This window comes from Echiichthys vipera (genome assembly GCF_963691815.1).
Source record: "Echiichthys vipera genome assembly, chromosome: 18".
NCBI lineage: Eukaryota > Metazoa > Chordata > Actinopteri > Perciformes > Trachinidae > Echiichthys > Echiichthys vipera.
The window spans coordinates 3,103,023-3,123,123 of record NC_139843.1 but is presented as its reverse complement, the minus strand read 5'-3'; the positions used below and the strand labels follow the sequence as shown (position 1 = coordinate 3,123,123).

At 45.2% G+C, this 20,101-nt stretch overlaps 1 protein-coding gene across 3 annotated transcripts; it reads left to right on the top strand.

Moving 5' to 3' along the window:
- Window positions 1-2,950: 2,950 nt before the first annotated feature.
- Window positions 2,951-18,816, top strand: grnb (granulin b). 3 transcript variants are annotated; one of them, XM_083933293.1, is made up of 17 exons: window positions 2,951-3,102; window positions 3,719-3,775; window positions 5,194-5,340; window positions 6,307-6,447; window positions 7,306-7,419; window positions 7,850-7,991; window positions 9,027-9,142; window positions 9,317-9,446; window positions 9,553-9,644; window positions 11,228-11,378; window positions 11,584-11,681; window positions 12,525-12,761; window positions 13,847-14,083; window positions 15,223-15,489; window positions 15,614-15,868; window positions 17,028-17,285; window positions 18,127-18,816. In XM_083933293.1, the coding sequence occupies exons 2-17, from the start codon at window positions 3,773-3,775 to the stop codon at window positions 18,271-18,273; spliced, it is 2,535 nt and encodes an 844-aa protein (XP_083789419.1). In that variant the 5' UTR covers window positions 2,951-3,102; window positions 3,719-3,772; the 3' UTR covers window positions 18,274-18,816. The 3 variants fall into 3 exon arrangements, with proteins under 3 accessions (XP_083789419.1, XP_083789418.1, XP_083789420.1); XM_083933292.1 differs by having other exon boundaries at window positions 2,951-3,148; XM_083933294.1 differs by lacking the exon at window positions 15,614-15,868 and having other exon boundaries at window positions 2,951-3,148.
- Window positions 18,817-20,101: the final 1,285 nt, after the last annotated feature.

Below are 20,101 nucleotides of genomic sequence, written 5' to 3'. Positions count from 1 at the left end.
GCTGTGTAAAGGTCACGCGGACCCGTTGGTCCTTTTCACCGTTTGCTCGCCGTCCACGCGCCCGTCTCCGTCGCCCACAGAACCAGCTGACCGTGTGACGTCACCCCGAGTCTGAAGAATGACCACGAAGCCACGAGACGATTCCCACTGACCTGCTGTGTCCACTGCTGTACGTGTACGTGTTCTGGGACCAGATCTGGGATTATTCTTACCGTTATGAGTCGTGGCGTCGTGGCGTCGTGGCGTTCCTCGCTCGCTCCTGATTCACGTGAGGAAAAGTGTGTTTTATTGCTTTTGTGTGAACAGAAGAACTCAGTGTTGAGTCGTGGAGGGCCGAGCCGTGCGCCTTCATCCTGTGCCGTAAATCACCCGCTTCACCGATCCGGTGGGATGTTTGTAAAGTGTAAACTGATTCTTTCTGTACATGAGACGAAATAAAGAGAACGTTTGTTCCCACGGTCGACGGCGTCTCGGGTTTCACTGAAGGAGCTGAAGGATGTGGAACGACACAGCAAAGGTGATGAAGAGGTTTTTCTGTCAAAGGATGACGTCAAAAACCTAAATTATGAGATAAACAGTCAAAATACTGAGACAAAGGGTCAAAATTATCTTATGAAAAGTCAAAAATGTGTCATGAAAAGTCAAAATTATGAGAAAAAGTCAAAATAATGAGACAAAGGGTCGAAATTCTGTTATGAAAAAGAAAAATTATGAGTCAAAAACCTAAATTATGAGATGAAAAGTCAAAAGTTTCAGACAAAAAGTCAAAATGTTATTATGAAAAGTCTAAATTATGTTATTAAAGTCAAAATAATGAGACAAAAAGTCACGATGATGAGAAAAAAGTCAAAATAATGTTATGAAAAGCAAAAATGATGTTATGAAAAGTCAAAATCTTGAGAAAAAGTCAAAATAATGAGACAAAAGGACAAAATTATGTTATGAAAAGTCAAAATTATGAGTCAAAATCCTAAATTACTTCATGAAAAGTCAAAAGTTTCAGACAAAAAGTCACAATAATGTTATGAAAAGCAAAAATTCTGTTATGAAAAGTCAAAATAATGAGACAAACAGTCAAAATTTTGAGTCTAAAAGTCAAAATGTTGTTATGAAAAGTCAAAAGTATGTTATAAAAAAAGAACAATTACATTTTAAAAACAGTAAAAGTCAAAATAATGAGATTTAAAAGGTTGAAACTGTGATTTTTACTGTGACAGAGAGAATCTGAAGGATGTGAAACAACAAAACAAAAGAGCAGAAAATGTTTTAATTTAGTTGAGACTCGTTCTTCCTCATGTTTTATTTTTATCTTAAATAAAATGAGACGTGACGTTCAGACGAAGCATCTGTCACTAAATCAATAAATCAAACAAACAAACAAACAAACAAACAAACATCTCAACAACCCAAAGACTGGAGAAACGTTTCAACAGCAGCTGAGACGCAACTGCAACATTTACGCTTTTCTCTTATTTAACATTAGTGATTTTATAGAATCTCAACATGTAAAGAGGCCAGAAAGTCTGAATTATGAGATATATGTTTAAAATGATGAGGTAAAAACCTAAATTATGAGATACTAAGTCATAATGATGTTATGAAAAGTCAAAATTATGAGTCAAAAAGGCAAAATTATGAGATAAAAAGTCAAAATTATGAGATAAAAAGTCAAAATTATGAGATAAAAAGTCAAAATTATGAGAAAAAAAGTCAAAATTATTAGTCAAAAAGTCGAAATTTTGTTATAAAAGTCAAAATTACTTCATGAAAAGTTAAAAGTATTTTATAAAAAGTCAAAATTTTGAGACAAAAAGTCAGAAATATATAATGAAAATGTAAAAGGATGAGATTTAAAAGGTTGAAACAAAGAGAAAATGTTGAAATTATGAGAAAAAAAGTCATAATTATGTAAATAATCACCTTATATTAGCTTAACCCTTTCAAAATAAAGGCTCAGTGTTATTTATTATCTCTCTCTGGTCCGCGGCACTAATCACCTTATATTAACTTAACCCTTTCAAAATAAAGGCTCAGTGTTATTTGTTATATCTCTCTGGTCCGCGGCACTAATCACCTTATATTAACTTAAACCTTTCAAAATAAAGGCTCAGTGTTATTTATCTCTCTCTGGTCCGCGGCACTAATCACCTTATATTAACTTAACCCTTTCAAAATAAAGGCTCAGTGTTATTTATTATTTATCTTGTCAGCGGCACTAATCACCTTATATTAACTTAACCCTTTCAAAATAAAGGCTCAGTGTTATTTTGTTATCTCTCTCTCTCACTAATCACCTTATATTAACTCAGACCTTTCAAAATAAAGGCTCAGTGTTATTTATTTTCTCTCTGGTCCGCGGCACTAATCACCTTATATTAACTTAACCCTTTCAAAATAAAAGCTCAGTGTTATTTGTTATCTCTCTCTGGTCCGCGGCACTAATCACCTTATATTAACTTAAACCTTTCAAAATAAAGGCTCAGTGTTATTTGTTATCTCTCTCTTGTCCGCGGCACTAATCACCTTATATTAACTTAAACCTTTCAAAATAAAGGCTCAGTGTTATTTCTTATTAACTCTTGTCCGCGGCACTAATCACCTTATATTACCTCAGACCTTTCAAAATAAAGGCTCAGTGTTATTTATTATTAACTCTTGTCCGCGGCACTAATCACCTTATATTAACTTAAACCTTTCAAAATAAAGGCTCAGTGTTATTTATTATTTATCTTGTCCGCGGCACTAATCACCTTATATTAACTTAAACCTTTCAAAATAAAGGCTCAGTGTTATTTATTATTTATCTTGTCCGCGGCACTAATCACCTTATATTAACTCAAACCTTTCAAAATAAAGGCTCAGTGTTATTTATTATTTCACCTTCCATACTTCGGTCTCGTGTCCCTTTAAGGCCGAACGGCAGAGTCACGTGCGCGTGTGTCATGTGATAATTGCCCACAGTGGGTCATAAAAACAAACAGCTTCACTCTCTTCTTCTTCTTCTTCTCTGTGTTTGTGTTTGTGACGAGAAACAAACGAACAAACAAACAAACAAACGAACCCGATGTTCACGGGCTGGACCTTTGGTTCCGAACCGACCGGGTGAGAAGAACCGGCTTCACTCAGCCGCTGACAGGCATTCAGACCGGTTAGCTCCTCTGTTAGCCGCCTAGCATGCTACGCTCCTCTGTTAACCACCTAGGATGCTACGCTCCTATGTTAACCACCTAGCTTAGCATGTTTAAGTCCTCTGGTTTCAACTAACATGCTTAGCTGTTCTGTTAGCTACCTAGCCTAGCATGTATTTAACTCCTGTTTTCAACTAGCATGTATTTAACTCCTCTGTTAGCCACCTAGCCTAGCATGTTTAACTCCTCTGTTTTCAACTAGCATGTATTTAACTCCTCTGTCAACCACCTAGCTTGCTTAGCTCCTCTGTTAGCCACCTATCCTAGCATGTATTTAGCTCCTCTGTTTCCAACTAGCATGCTACGCTCCTCTGTTAGCCACCTAGCCTAGCATGTATTTGACTCCTCTGTTAGCCACCTAGAATGCTTAGGTCCTCTGTTAGCCGCCTAGCATGCTATGCTCCTGTCAGCCACCTAGCCTAGTATGTTTAGTTCCTGTCAGCCACCTAGCATGCTTAGCTGCTCTGTTAGCCACCTAGCATGCTAAGCTAAGTGTTTTGTTAAATAACGTTGTTTTTCTGGTTCTTCAGATTGTGAGAGGCCGCAGCACCTGAACTGAACTGTCAACAAGTCACCTGCTAATAATGGTAAAATACTTTAATTTATTTATTATTAATTATTAATAATAATAATATTAATGTTTTAGCATCAGTGTTGGGACATTTACATTAGTTTAAGTATTTATTTAAAGTGTTAATCACAGTTTTAAGGTACTGAAGTTACATTTTCTGCTTTCACAGGTTAATGTTGTTTTTCTTACTTAAGTTAAAATAAATATTAATTTATTAGTCTCACAGCAGGGACCTTTAATTCAATTTAATTACATTTTATTTATATTTTATCATAACATAAGTTGTCTCAGGACACTTTACAGAGCAGGTAAAAACCACACAGTTTACAGTTAAACAGCAGCTAAAGAAAATAATAAAAACATAAATAACAAATGCAAAATATTAAATATATTAACATCCTGTCAGGGTTCAAACTGGAGCTTGAAATCTGTGAAAGTGGCTGAATTTTAATGTTGATTTTGTGCTTGAAAAAGCTTAAAATTGTGCAACAAATAGCTTTAGAAAATTAATTTAATTGAATTTATTCTGCTTTTATCACAGAACATAATTTTCCTCTGGTTTTATAATTCAAATTCGTACAGTTTTGCTCATGAAATATGAATAATAAGAATAAATAAATGAATAAATGACTCATCTGTTCTTCCTGTGATCCTAAATCACCTTTACTCTTCTTGAATTGTGCAGAATCAGGAAACGCTAAAGTAGGTTTTGGTAACAAAGTGCCGACTCAGCGAACCTGACGGAGTCGATGAATCATTTTTTCATCAAGAGAAAACTAAACAGCAGCTATTTGGATCATCAGTTACTTGTGTTTTTCATTTATCGAGCAAAACAAGTCAAATATTCTCTGGTTCCAGCTTTTTAAAGTGTTGCAATTTGACTGATTTTCTTTGGGATTAAAGAACAAAATGTTTCTATTTTTAGGTTTTAGAGCAAACTGACGACATCACATGATTAGTTTCACTAAACGTTTAAGCCATGAAGACAAAAATCATTAAATGCAGCGTTACCTCATTCATTCCTTCAGCCATCAGGCTTTTAAATGTTGCTGCTAATGAGCACAGGTCAGACATTGTACACCTGAGCGCCTTAATGTGTTTATTTATTCATTATTTATTTCCTGTTGTTACACGCTGCTAGCTCCGGTTGCCTCTGCCAACCTGCAGTAGTGACAGAGTGGATCTTGTTTCTATGTGACTGAAGCTGTAAACTGAAATGCCCTGCGGGGATAAATAAAGTTATTTGAATTTAATTGAAATCTATAAAATGAGTTCTGTCAGCGGTGTTTTAGTGTGGACACTGTGTAGCTTTTGTTTATGGTCTGAAATGCAAAAGATAAAAGTGTTTTACGTGACGTTTGTTCAGCGTTTCTCACAACCAGAGAGAGGTTACATCGTTCAGGGTCTCTGAAATGTCGTCTCCTCTGTGTTCAGACGCTGCAGACGGGCTTCCTGGTTCTGGCTCTGCTGGGTCTGGGTCTGAGCTCGGCGCTGGTCTGTCCGGACGGAGGCATGTGTGAGGACAAAAACACCTGCTGCAAGAACACGGTGGGAGGATACGGATGCTGCCCGCTGCCTCACGTGAGTCAACGCTCAGTCACGATCACTAAATGTCCTCACGTCAAACTCGGACAGTCCCAACATTAATGAGCGGAGCGACGCATGTTCTGGATCACACGTCATTCTTTACTGTTCCCTGGTCTTGACGTATTTTATCTACCACGCAGAGGTCTGGGGAAATACATACATCTGGCTGGCACGGTGGTATGGTGGTTAGCACTGTCGCCTCACAGCAAGAGGGTTCCTGGTTCGAATCCCGGCTGGGGCCCTTCTGTGTGGAGTTTGCATGTTGTCCCCGTGTCTGCGTGGGTTTTCTCCGGGTTCTCCGGTTTCCTCCCACAGTCCAAAGACGTGCAGGTGTTCGGTTCATTGATGACTCTAAATCACCCGTAGGTGTGAATGGTTGTCTGTCTCTGTTCGTCTCTATGTGTCCTGTGATAGACTGGCGTCCTGTCCAGGGTGGACCCCGCCTCACGCCCGATGTCAGCTGGGATCGGCTCCAGCACCACCCCAGTTTTTCAAGCCTTTATTATAAAGGTCAGACAGGAAATGGGGTGAGAGAGAGAGGGGGGGAGACATGCAGCAAAGGGCTGCAGGTCGGAGTCGAATCCACGGCCGCTGCCTCAAGGACTCTCAGCCTCTTTACATGAGGCGACTGCTCTAACCACTGTGCCACCAGCCGACCCCCACCACCAATTTTGATATTGAAACAAAAATATTACAGTTTTACAACTCATTTCATGGATGTTAAAAGTTTTATATCTCTTTGATACTCGGTAACGTTTTGAAACACGTGGTTTTGAAGTATCGGTTCCTTCAACTCTGTCTCCGTGACCTCGATGATCGTCACAGACCAGATTAAGGGTGTGTGTGGAGGAGTCTGTGTCACGTAGCGTAAAGAGAATTTAAGGTGTGAACTCTGTTCGCGGTGTGTTTCAGTAAAACCTTAATTATACTTCACCACCTCCTCTCTTTATCCCCCTGCAGGCGGAGTGTTGTTCAGACCACCTCCACTGCTGCTACGAGGGGACGCTGTGTGACCTCGTCCACTCCAAATGTGTGAATAAGACGGTTTCTCTGCCCTGGATGACTCGAGTTCCCACCAGACAGGCCCCGCCCGTGCCTCAGGTGACGCCAGCCACAGACGTGTTGTTCTTCTGAGCTCGTTCGGCTTTTGTTTGTTGATCTTTGCACAAATCTATGAGGCGTAAAGTTCTGGCATCTGCTGCATGTGCACTTTGTTTCTTCTTATCTCTCTTTGCTGAGATCACTCAGAGTAAGCTCTCTGTTATCCAAGTGTACGTCTAGACTTTAAAACCTAATCCATGAGTGCTGACTAGAGTGCTAGACTATCACCAGTCTAATAAACTATAATATCTGTAATTCAGTCACGCGGAGAAGTGTTGGTTCTTGCGCTGTGTGTTCTACTACTAGTCCACGCATTTGTTACTTCTAGGCTGGACGACTGCAACTCCTTATCATCAGGCTGCTCCAGTAAGTCTGTTCAGAGTCTCCAGTTGGTCCAAAATGCTGCGGCTCGAGTACGAACTAAAACAAACCGAAGAGAATATGTTTCTCCTGTGTTTGCTTCTTTGTACTTTGACATTTGTAGCCATAAAAACATCAGTGGTGTCTCGCTGTATCCTAGCTGCTGTTGCCACGACTCATCATTGATCATGTTTACCACCATAATAATCATCATTGTCATAATCTGTCACGTTAGCTGTGCTTGTTTCTACTGTTCGGCTGTATTTACCGCCATAACATGTAGGTCATAATCACATTACTATAGATATTATTATAGTTACTGTTGCGCTTTGGTTGCTTGCATCTCTGGAAGTGTGTCCGTCTTTTCTCTCTCTCTCTCTCCTTCTCTTCCTCTCTCCGGTGCAGACAGATGTGCGTCCTCCACAGAGCTGCGTCTGTTCCACGTTCCTGTCTGTAATAAGGTTTTCAACGCTGTGTGTATGTGTGTGTTTGTTGCAGATCCAGGGGACGGTGTCTGCCGTCATTTGTCCGGACAAAGAGTCTGAATGTCCAGACGACACCACCTGCTGCCAGCTGCTCGACGGCTCCTGGGGCTGCTGTCCGATGGCTAAGGTCATAAACACAAACTCACACTTGCGTACCCATAATTTGCTCATATCATACGTGTCTCGGTCACGACAATTTTCATGAGATTCTCATTAAAAACATGTGTATTTGCTTTGATCACATAGTTAAAAATAAGTAGTGAAATGACCCCAAAGGATACATTTGTTCCTGTTTATCCAGTGCTGTTTGAAACGCCAGAAAAGAAAAGACAGAGGTTTAATTTGATATTAAAATATCTATGTGTCAATTTCTGAAGTTGTTTATCTGCACTACACCTTTATTAATATCTGGTAACGCGGTTTCTAAACCCTGGTTTGCCCGTCACACACTTGTATTCCTCTCCCTGTGTCCGTGCATCGGTGCGTTTCCGTTATCTGCAGTAAAAGTGACGCGTGTCTCTGACCGTCAGAAATGGTTTCCATCTCTTCTTCTGCAGGCGGTGTGTTGCGAGGATAAACTCCACTGTTGCCCCGAGGGAACAACGTGTGACCTCGCTCACTCAAAGTGTTTGTCCGCCTCACTGGAGTCCTTCCCCATGCTGCGGAAACTGCCCGCCAGGAGGACGGGGAGTAATCCAGGTGGGGATTTCCTCATGTAGACGCTCAGGTGCTCATGTCAGGACAAAGATCTTTGAAAGGGCAGAAAGTTTTTTAAAAAAGTTACACTCAGCAGTGACTCGGAAATCAGGGAATAACCAGAATATTGAAGTTCCCCCTGTTCACATGAGAACATGAAGGAGGAACTCTACCTTCGCCAACATGGAGCTGGTCAGAATACGTCTTTTTCTTCTGATTGATCTTTGCCAAAATCACAACAACCTGGAAAGTGAGGGGGAACGGACGACTTGAAAGAAAGAATTACGACAGAACCCACCTCCGCGGACGGAGCATGTTCAGACGTGTAACCTAATCATCACCTGGGAACGCTCTTTACATGCACGAGTAATTGGCGTGCTGAAGGAGTTCTCTAGGTCTGTTAATCAGGATATGCAGACTCAGACTTTACCCGGGGTACGGCGTTCACATGGGCCCTCATTTATCAATCTTGCGTGAAAACGGGCGCAGATCTAAGCGCAGAATTGGTCGTACAACAGGACACGTGTGATTTATGAAACATTCGTATCGGACCAATCTCAGCGTACGAATGAGCGGGCCTTGATAAACGCTGCGGGTGAATTCGATCTTCATTAACACGTTACGCCCTTAAATATTCCTGGTTCGAGGCCTCGCCCACTGAGGTCAAACACGGACAGGAGAAACGTTGACCTTGACCACGGGTGAGGGTAGGAACGAAGATTGACCGGTAGATCCAGAGCTTTGCCTTCCAGCTCAGCGCTCTTTTCTCTTTTCGAACATGTGAACGGAAAATCAATAAAAAGAAAAACTAAATAATTACAAAACAGGAACATTTGTTTTGTTTTTTGCTGATAATAAAACAACAAACAAAATCAACAAACGATAAATGAATAATTGTGATTAATTGATCTAAATTAATTGCGTGCATCAATAATAATCTAAATGAATGTGATTGTTTTTGACAGCCCTGCTCATGATTAATGTTTCTCTCTCTTTATGTTTCTGCGTATGCTGATGACACACCTTTGTTTCTTTAAGTGTCTGTAGCTGCATCAGGTTCAGTCTCGTGTCCCGGAGGAAGAAGCAGCTGCCCGGATAGTTACACATGCTGCCTGCTGACCGGCGGAGACTACGGCTGCTGCCCTTACCCACAGGTGCATGTGACTCCAAGAGCTGAAACATTCATGTGCTGCTTTTCTTTGTTTTATATTATTGTAAATTTAAAAGTGTACTAAAAAGGATTTGAGACTTAAACCATCAACAAAGACTGAATGTGCCCGTACTTTCCTGCTAAAACATCAAACTCTCCGTGTGACGTTTGAATGCAGGCCATGTGCTGCAGCGATCATCTCCACTGTTGCCCTAGCAACACAATATGTGACCTGGAGCACGGCGTCTGCAAGTCTGGTGACACGAGTGTGCCACTGCTGAAGAAGGTCGCTGCTCTTCCAAACGACGGTAAAAAGAGAAATTTTATCTGCTACTATCTGCTCAACATGAGTTCAACATCATCATCGTTCATCTGTTGTTTGACTCGTTCTGTTCTGACGTCTCTTCCTGTCAGTCGAGTGTGCAGACAAGGAGTCCGCGTGTCCTGACCAGACAACATGCTGCCAGATGACCAACGGCACATATGGCTGCTGTCCCATGCCCAGTGTGAGTAACACAAACTAACCTGGACACATTATTGCCCAACCACACCAGAACCTGCAAGACCCAAACTCCCGTCCATCCGACACCAAGTACTACCTGGAGCAGACTTCTCTTAGGGCGCACTCACACTGTCCATCCGTACCGTGCCCAAACAGGTTCCGCGGGTGAAGTCTAGTTCGTTTGACCAGTGTGAGTGCAACCGTACCGCGTCTAGGAGCGGCATGCTTGCCGTCCACGGCCCGTTTGGGAGAGGTGGGCTTTAGTAAAGCACGTTTGCACGTGTACGAGCACGAGCGTGCGCACGTGTACGAGCATGAGGCCTACGGCGGTTCTGAGGTCATTTCCTGTGCGCCTGTTGGGACGTAGAAAAAAGAAGGAGGGACCATGCGCGGACATTTCAAACAATGGCGGTGAAAGGTTCACGTTGGTGTGATGCGGAGGTGGAGTGTTTACTGCAGATTTGGTCGATGAAAAGATTCAAAAACAGTCGACAAGACGCACAAAAACTCCGAGGTCTACGGAAAGATCTGGAAACAAAGCCACGCATCGCCATGACGTCATCAATGCGTGTGACGTGTTACGGCGTGATGACGTACAGGCAGCAAGAAGCATTCTCCGAGGCCCAGGTAGTGTGAGTACAAACGGGCCTGGAGGGGGGGACAAGGACCCTAAAGCACGGGGCACGGGACGGAGGCACAGTGGGAGTGCGCCCTTAAAGTCGCAGTCTGCAACATTTTAGATCATATTCACTAAAACCAACACTATTTTTTGATAACGCGCCCCTGTTTGTTTTGCAAAAATCCACCGGACCCGTATCATCCTGTCCACTCGCACACACCACAGATCCTCACTCCCCGCTCGATCATGTCACAATATCACAGACACACGCCTCAAGCTAGGCAAACTCTAAATGACTTTATTAGTTTCTCTCTATGAGTAAGTTCGCCAGCCTACCTCCATGTAGCGTGTGCTCCATGCTCTTTATCAATGAGAGAAGACACGGGCGTGTTCACAGGAATCTGGTGCACACGCACTGACGAGCACTCGATGGGAGGGAGCGGAAGAGTTTGAAATTTGACAGACTTGCTGACTGCAGCTTAAATGTTTACCCTCCTTGGCTAACGCTAACCTGCTAATTCTGCCATACTCTCCTGCTACACTGGTCACAGAAAATGAGCCGAACACAGTCGTCACGTCTCCGGCGATAGAAATGTGTTGCATGAGGCCAGAGTTCGAACTACGATCGTTCCTAGTTGTTGTTGTGCAGAAACTATAAAAAGGTGTTTTTTAGAGGTATGAAAAAGTTCAAACAAAACATGAAATAACAAAAGGTTAAAAAGATATTTTGATGACGTCTGACAACTGCTCTTGAGAAGCATTTCCTTCCTATCGTAGCAGCTCTATATGAACACATATCTGATGATGTTCATGTGAAAGCAGCACACGTTAACTGGTCTTTAGAAAGTGAGTTTCAGGTGTGAAAGCATTTCTCTCTTCTGCGGAGGTGCCGTAGATTCAGTTTCCCTGCACAAATTCATCCTTGTGTTCACTGACGCTGACAAAGACGCTTCCCTCTGTTCTCCCAGGCCGTCTGCTGCTTAGATCACGTCCACTGTTGTCCTGCAGGCACCACGTGTGACCTCGTCCACAGCACCTGTATGTCTGCCCGGGGAGCGACCGCCATGACCGTGAAGACCCCCACCGCCGTGGTGGAGCTGGTGCAAATACAGAGCAAAGGTTTGAGATGTCACTAGTTGGCACTGAATAGTTTTCTCCAGCAGCTTTTTCTAATGTGGTGCAGGTACTGAACAGCATCTGTTGATCCAAGGAGCAATTTAGTGCCTGGTGTTTACTTTAAGCTACACTGAGATCATCAATGATATAAAACTGCCTTTATTGCATTTCTTCACGTGAGCACTGATGATCATGTTTAAACTTTCAGTCGGGGTTGTTCGCTGCAACGACTCTGTGGCCTGCGCTGACGGAAGCACCTGCTGTCAAACGTCAGGGGGAAGTTGGGCCTGTTGTCCGCTACCTAAGGTACCAACGTGAGAGTGTGAGAGAGAGTGTGTGTGTGTGAGTGTGAGTGTGTGAGTGCTTGTGTGTGAGTGCTTGTGTGTGAGTGCCTGTGTGTGAGTGCCTGTGTGTGTGAGTGCTTGTGTGCGTGAGCGTACGTGCGTGAGCGTGCGTACGTGCGTGAGCGAGTGAGCGTGCGTGCGTACGTGCGTGAGCGAGTGAGCGTGCGTGCGTGCGTGTGTGAGCGTACGTGAGTGAGCGTACGTGCGTGAGCGTGCGTGAGTGAGTGAGTGAGCGTACGGGCGTGAGCGTGCGTGAGTGAGTGAGCGTACGTGCGTGAGCGTGCGTGAGTGAGTGAGTGAGCGTACGGGCGTGAGCGTGCGTGAGTGAGTGAGTGAGCGTACATGCGTGAGCGTGCGTGAGTGAGTGAGCGAGCGTACATGCGTGAGCGTGCGTGAGTGAGTGAGCGTACGTGCGTGAGCGTGCGTGAGTGAGTGAGTGAGTGAGCGTGCGTGCGTGCGTGCGTGCGTCCGTGAGTTAGTGTGCGTGCGTGCGTCCGTGAGTTAGTGTGTGAGTGTGCGTGCGTCCGTGAGAGTGCGTGCGTGTGAGTGAAAGTGATCGTGAGTCAAACAGACCGACTGTGTTCGGCTCGCTGTCCTACTTCACTCAGTTACTCAACAGGGCATGATTCATGTCTCATCTGCAGAGTTTTGTTTTAATCTCAGCTCAGTGACACTTTGGGAAAATAGTTTTGTGTAGAAATCCAAGTAAATACGTTTAATGTAAACCTTGCACGTATTCGGTAAAGGAGGTCTTCTCACAGAGGGACAGATTTAACTTTAGCCCGTTTGTCTCTGCTCCCTGTAGGCCGTGTGTTGTGACGACCACCAGCACTGCTGTCCCCACGGCACCGTTTGCAACCTTGCGGCCTCCACGTGTGACGACCGCTCGGGCTCCGCCGTGACGCCGTTGCTCAGCAAAGTGCCCGTCTTTCCCTTCTTACTGTCCGACAACAGCAAGTGTGACGAGTCCACGTCGTGTCCTGGGAAATCCACCTGCTGCAAGACGGAGGGTGGAGGCTGGGCCTGCTGTCCTCTGCCTCAGGTAAGGTGGGACCCCGGAGACGCTGCTGTTACGGGTCCCTCACTCGTCTCATGACCAGCTGAACCCTGAGGAATCCTGAAAAGATGCAACATTTTAATACTTATTGTACATATTTTAACACTCTACGCTACGACTTCATGAAGGTTATAACTTAAGGGAGGTGTTGATTCGACTGTGCGATCATCTCGGTGGCTGCAGTTTGTGATGTTGTTTATTTTATTGCAGGATTTACTGCACAACTGTTGTATTCACCTGCGTTAGTTTAAACTCTGGGGTTTCAACTTATAAACCAACATCTAAAAACAAGATGCCCGTGAATGTCCTCATGTGTCCAGGTCGTAATTCTCCTTAAAAGCAATTTCAGTCAAAAGCAACTGGACTTGGTTATTTGTCTAGGAAGACGTTTCACCTCTCATCCAAGAGGCTTCATCAGTTCATTTACGCATCTGACCAGGACCAGGCTGGGACTGGACCAGGACCAGGACCAGGCTGGGACTGGACCAGGACCAGGACCAGGCTGGGACTGGACCAGGACCAGGACCAGGTTGGGACTGGTCCAACTAACTGGTGTGAGATCCAGGTCTTTAACCTCTAGAAGGATCTATTCAGAAGTAGAGAAACCATGGCTAACCAGAGGAGGAGGTCTGAGACTCCACTTCTCTCCAGTTTACAATGCTGCCCTTTCATCCCTTCATTCAACGATCCAACCTCAAAGAACAACTGTTCACAAACGTCCTCCTGTGACTCCAACGACGGTCGTTCAGACTCAATAGAGCACTAACAAAGTTGAAACCAACGACTGGATCGGGACCAGGACCAGGCTGGGACTGGACCAGGACCAGGCTGGGACAGGTGAAATAACCAAGTCCAGTTGCTTTTGACTGGAATTGCTTTGAGGACTTAAAACAAGATCTATTTAAAGTGATTTTCTAACTTTTAGTGCCTCAAATTACATGTTAAACAAAATCAATCACAGGTTTTTAATCAAACACATTAGAATAACATCTTTAAAGAAGCTGCAGTGAATAATCGGGTGTTTCAACAGAGTTTGGTTTTGTGTTGTGTGTGTTCTGTGCTGCTGTCAGGCCGTGTGCTGCGACGACCACGTCCACTGCTGCCCTCACAACACCGTCTGCAACATGGAGGCAGAAACCTGTGACGACCCGTCGGGGTTCCTCCCTCCCCTCCGCTGGTCGGAGAAGGTGCCGGCTCTGACCTCTGAGGCGGAGGACGAGAAATGCGACAAGCAGACGATGTGCCCCGGAGGCACCACCTGCTGTAAGAAGGACTCTGGACAGTGGGCCTGCTGCCCCTTACCTCAGGTAGGTCAGCGTCTCCTCCTCTACACTCTAAGGGCTGGTTGTGCCTCTGCGGGTCACGTGATCTCTGAGGGTGTTTTTGTCCTCGTGTCAGCTGAGATGGAGTTAGGAGGCGGGGGGAGTTATTAAAAGCTTCCAGGATGTGAAAGTCCTGTTAGATAACTCGCAGCTGGAGCACTTTTCAAACATGAAGCTGTGCTCGATGAATCACCAGCACCAAAATATCTTCTGCAGATCTTTTATTTGGCTCAAGTACTCAAGTATTAGCATCTAAATGTACTTAAAGCAGCAAAAGTAAAGTCTAAATATAGAAGAAGAAGAATTCTGTTATTAGTTATTAGTCCTTTATTAGTCCCCCAACGGGGAAATACGATTTTTTCACTCTTATTATTCATGTTACACACACACAGGCCGGAAATACACACACATGCACAAACAGGACCTATATACATGCAGTTAATGGAGAGATGTTAGGGCGAGGGGGCTGCCAGTGACCAGCGCTCTGAGCAGTTGGGGGTTCGGTGCCTCGGCAGTGCCCAGGAGATGAACTGGCACCTCTCCAGTCACCAGTCCACGCTCCACACAGGGACTCGAACTGGCGACCCTCCGGTTCTCAGCAGAGTCACCTATGGACTGAGCTACTGCCGCCCCTAGAAGTGAGAAGTAGCAGAAAATCAAAGTACTCGAGTAAAGTACATGCTCCTTAAATAAGCGCAGTACTGCAGTAACTTGGTTAAATTCCTCCACTGGAGAAAATCCAGTTCTTAGATTAAAAAGTCAGAGGAACAAGAAGCCGGTGGTGGCTTTGGACGGTTACGGAGAGACTTGCTGTGTGAACGAAGCCTTAAACCCATAACAGAAGCTTCTGGAACCAGCAGCTCGTCCCACTTCATCACTTCCCTGATTCATAATCAGACATTATCGGATTACCGAGCGATGAAAATACATGTTTTTCTTTAAGCCCAAAGAGAAGCAGCGATGTTTCTGTTCTGCACCACGATCTTTGACATTTAAGTCATTTGTTGGACGTGATGTTTCCTAAACTCTCTCCCATCTGTTGAACTCAGAAACTGACATTAACACGGATTTCAGGCGGCATTAAAAGCCATTTTACGCTCATGTCCTCTCCATGTCCTCTCCAGGCCGTGTGCTGTAACGACCATGAGCACTGCTGCCCTAAAGGCTACAAATGCAACGTCACTGAGCAGACGTGTGACAAGTCCGGCGAGCTCAGCCTGCCCTGGCTGCAGAAGATCCCCGCCCTGCAGCAGACGCAGCCCAGCCGGGCCGTTTCCAGTCCGACCCGTCCGGACAGGAACATGTGTGACGCCCAAACCAGCTGCCCCAAAGACACCACCTGCTGCTTCATGGACAAGACGCACAGATGGGGATGCTGCCCTCTGCCGAAGGTGCGTTTAAACTGCCTCACACACGCACACACACACACACACACACACACACACACACACACACACACACACACACACACACACACACAGGGACCTGTATGTGTGATCATTTGCTGTTGTTCAGGCCGTCTGCTGTAAAGATGGAAACCACTGCTGCCCCAGCGGTCACACCTGTGAGCCTCACCGTTCCTCCTGCTCAAAGGGACCCAACGTCGTCATACCCTGGTTCGACAAACTGAGCGCCGTGACCGAGCCGGGCGCCAAGACCGAGCCGGGCGCCCTGACAGACGTCAAATGTGACGACAAGAGCAGCTGCGCTTCAGGAACGACCTGCTGTAAACTGCAGACGGGAGAGTGGGGCTGCTGCCCGCTGGTCAAGGTCCGAACATCCCTGACTTCACATTCATGTTCATTTGATGTCGGGTCGTATATTTGAGTAACTGAGAAAATAATTTAAGATCAAAATGAATTGGCTGATATTAGAACAGGAAGTCCTGTGTGATCCGGAAGGAAACTATTTGCATTTGGGAATAAATTCACACGGGTTCAGGCAGACGGACACAGGAAAGACAAACTACTCCTGCGTGTAACTCTGTGTAACATCTCCGTAGGGTTGCAAGCTCTGATCATGCGATTAAGAGCTCGCTTCAGGTAAAATGCCGACATGACGGCCACAGCTACGCCACAAAGACGTTTGCAGGCGTGACCTGAAAGCGCCCAACATCGACACAAGTACGTGTGGAAAAGAAAGCTTCACAGAACAACAAGCCGCCATCTACTGCGACGTACGGTGCCAGACGGGCTGCTGTTCACACGTGGAAGTTCACGGTCACGAGAGGCGTCATTAGAATGATCTGGTTCGCCAACAACCGTCTGTCTGAATCTGAACGCAGCTTTAAGTGTAATACCGGCACAAAATCATCCCATGGTCTTTTTCCGTAGTTAAAAAGTACTTACATTTTTTTTTTGTGTAACAACTGTTAACAGAGAAATCCAGGAGAGTCGCTAACAGCCGGACGTGGCTAACAGTGATTAGTTTGGGGCAGCACGGTGAAGGCATTCAAAGGTCTTTTTTAACCACTAATGCTGCTGAAAATAACAGCAAACCTCTGCAGCAGCATGAGAAGAGTCCCTACACACACAACAAAGCAGCAACAGCGTAGTTAGTGAAGCCAGAGTTTATTAAAGAGTGTTTTAAAGACTTACCTACTGGCCCCTGTACCAGCTCCTCTCATAGTAAAGTCCATTACAAAGGGAGGAGCCCATTGGTGCTTTGTTGTGTGTGTAGGGACTCTTCTCATGCTGCTGCAGAGGTTTGCTGTTATTTTCAGCAGCATTAGTGGTTAAAAAAGACCTTTGAATGCCTTCACCGTGCTGCCCCGAGCTAATCACTGTTAGCCACGTCTGGTTTTGATGTGTGTAAGTGCCGAAAAAGTCCATGGGATGATTTTGCGCCTGAATTACACTTTAAGACATGAATAATAATGACGTTGCTGTTTCAGGACATGGCTAAATCTCGGTCTTTCTCTCGTCCTCAGGCGGTTTGCTGTGCGGACCACGAGCACTGCTGTCCTCAGGGCTACACCTGCAACATGCAGACGGGAACATGTGAGAAGAAGAGCCACGACGCGCTCACCCCCTCTCTCCCTCAGAGCCGAGTGGTTCAGTCCGAGCCCAGAGACAGCGAGGACGACGCGGGCGTACCATGTGACGGCACGGGGGAGTTTCGCTGCTCCGAACAGGACACGTGCTGCAAGGTGTCGGCGACAGAGTGGGCCTGCTGCCCCTCGCCACGGGTACGTTCACACTTTCATTGTTCTCTGGTGAGAAGCGTGGACGTCAGGTGTAAACCTGTTTTTAGAGGGGACCTATTTTCTTTAGTTTCCTTAAAATATTAATGATATATTTTTCTAACATATAAATACTCTCGCTGTAACATCACGCAGATCACTGGCGTGCACAGCACCCCCTCAAGGCCCAATTGTTGAAAAATGCGTGTGCTAAAGTGCCCTCTAGAAGCCAGAACTCGTGCTAAAGTGTCCTCTAGAAGCCAGAACTCGTGCTAAAGTGCCCTCTAGGAGCCAAAACGCGTGCTAACGTGTCCTCTAGAAGCCAGAACGTGTGCTAAAGTGCCCTCTAGAAGCCAAAACATGTGCTAAAGTGCCCTCTAGGAGCCAATACGTGTGCTAAAGTGTTCTCTAGGAGCCAAAACGTGTGTTAAAGTGTCCTCTAGGAGCCAAAACTTGTGCTAAAATGTCCTCTAGGAGCCAAAACATGTGCTAGTGTCATCTAGAAGCCAAAACGTGTGTTAAAGTGCCCTCTTCAGTGGCGAGGACCCGCTTTATGTGCCCTTTTTTTTTCCTTTTCACCCCTGCCTTTCAAAAAGTCTGTGAACGCCACTGACTCAGGTCACAATAGCGGGACCAACAGTTGTGTGGTTGCAGTTGGGACATGCCGAGCAGATGCACGCTGTTGTTTATCCTGAGATTGTTCTTAATAAGTCTTGATGTAACTTTCCTTAAGCTGTAGGAACTCTGTAAATATGACAGAAACTGAGACAAAGGTCGACTTTGAAGGAAAACGTGTAGTCGTGGCGCGGGTGCAGTTCTCTCACCGCTGTTGTGTTTCTGCTGACAGGCGGTCTGCTGCTCTGACTCCAAGCACTGCTGTCCCGCCGGATACGCCTGCGACCTGAAGGCTGCGGGCTGCACTCAGCACACCCGGCTCACCTGGGACTCTTTGATCGGGGACAGAAGGAAAGACTCGGTCCACCGCGGACCCTAGAACCTCACAAAGGTGCACAGATCTCCTTCCATCTCGATCCGTAACATCCACCCGCGGCTCGCGTCGTCTCCAGACAACGAGGGCTTCGTTCTGCACTTCCTGTTTGAGTTCTCATTCACGGAGGAGTCTTTACCAAGCGTGTGCACTCCTGAGTATTACGGTGGAGGAGACTCGAGGACATTTTAAAGAATTAGCAGCACTTGAAATGTGAAAACAAAACGTTTGCAGGAGTCTTTTCTTTTCTTGCACCAGGCGAAAATCACCGATGTAGACGACGGACTCACCGTGGCTCTTTCAGGGTCACGCTGGTTTTATTCTACGTTTGTCTTGAAGTATGAAAACATAGTTTGATATAATTTAATAAAGTTGGACCCGACACACAGTTAACCTCGATACGCAGTCAGAAAACACACACCAGAGCTTTATTAAGTTTGTTTCTTTTAGGTTTTGTGAAATTGAATCTACTAAATTTGTCGCCAACCATTTTGATAATGGATTAATCAAGAGTCTTTTTTTTATTTAAAGAAAATAAAGTCAACATTTCTCTGATTCCAGCTTCTTAAATGTGAATATTTAAAGTGTTTTTCCTCCTCTGTGACAGAAAATGGAAAATCTTTGACATTGATCCACATTTTTCACCGTTTTCTGACATTTTTATAAAACGGACGACTGAACCAATAATGAGAAAATGAAGGAATGATTAATTGACAAGATTGAAGAAGAGATATAAAGTACCGTATTGTCCGCACTATAGTTTCACCTAAAAACCTTCAAATGTCTCCAAAGCCGACAGTGCTCCTTATAACCCGGTGCTCCTTATATATGGACCAATATTGAGCCACAACAGGTCTCCAACTACGGTGAGCAGCCGCCGACTCTATTTTCCCCGTAGAAGAAGTAACGCGCGGTGCATGTTGAGATATACGACTGTGTGAAGCGTGCCGTTTCATTTCCATGTGTGTGTTTGTGTAAAGAGCCCAAAATGGCTCCTGTTAAGAGACACGCTTACGACGCAGAGTTTACACTCAAGGCCATTAGTCACGCAGCAGAACACGGGAACAGAGCAGCAGCCAGAGAGTTGAACATGAACCAATCAATGGTGCCGAAGTGGAGGAAGCAACAAGACGACCTCCCCTGACTGTTGTGTTGACGTTCCCTTTAGAGCAGCTCCATCTAATGGATGCAGAACGTGACCCCAGCCTCCACTGTAGCGTCTGTTCTATCACTGTTAGTGAAGCCAGAGTTTATTAAAGAGTGTTTTAAAGACTTACCTACTGGCCCCTGTACCAGCTCCTCTCATAGTAAAGTCAATCCCAAAGGAAGGAGCCCATTGGTGCTTTGTTGTGTGTGTAGGGACTCTTCTCATGCTGCTGCAGAGGTTTGCTGTTATTTTCAGCAGTATTAGTGGTTAAAAAAGACCTTTGAATGCCTTCACCGTACTGCCCCAAGCTAACCACTGTTAGCCACGTCCGGCTGTTAGCGACTCTCCTGGATTTCTACGTTAAGAGTTGAAAAAGACCCTGGGATGATTTAACACTTTAAAATGTTGCAGCGTCATGAAACCGGACCGTCTCGTCTCTGGCGTTTTCGCCCGTCGCTCGTTTAAGAACGTGTGGCACGCTTTCAAAACACACCTGGCCGCTGATTGGATGAAACAACTGTCAATCAAACTCTCGCCGAAGTCAATCAGGAGAATAGAGAAACGTCTTTGTCCATCAGTGTCGTTCTCTCTCCTCCACTGCCGTAGTCCCACCTTAGATGTTCTGTGGCTCCGGCCCTGAACTCTCCTCTAACGCCTCAGATCATCAGTGGCTGTAGACGCACGCCG

Coding starts and splice junctions, on each gene's coding strand:
- grnb (XM_083933293.1), top strand. Junction 9,645..11,227: donor GCTGCTGTCCCATGCCCAGT/GTGAGTAACACA, acceptor CTGTTCTCCCAG/GCCGTCTGCTGCTTAGATCA. Junction 12,762..13,846: donor CCTGCTGTCCTCTGCCTCAG/GTAAGGTGGGAC, acceptor TGCTGCTGTCAG/GCCGTGTGCTGCGACGACCA.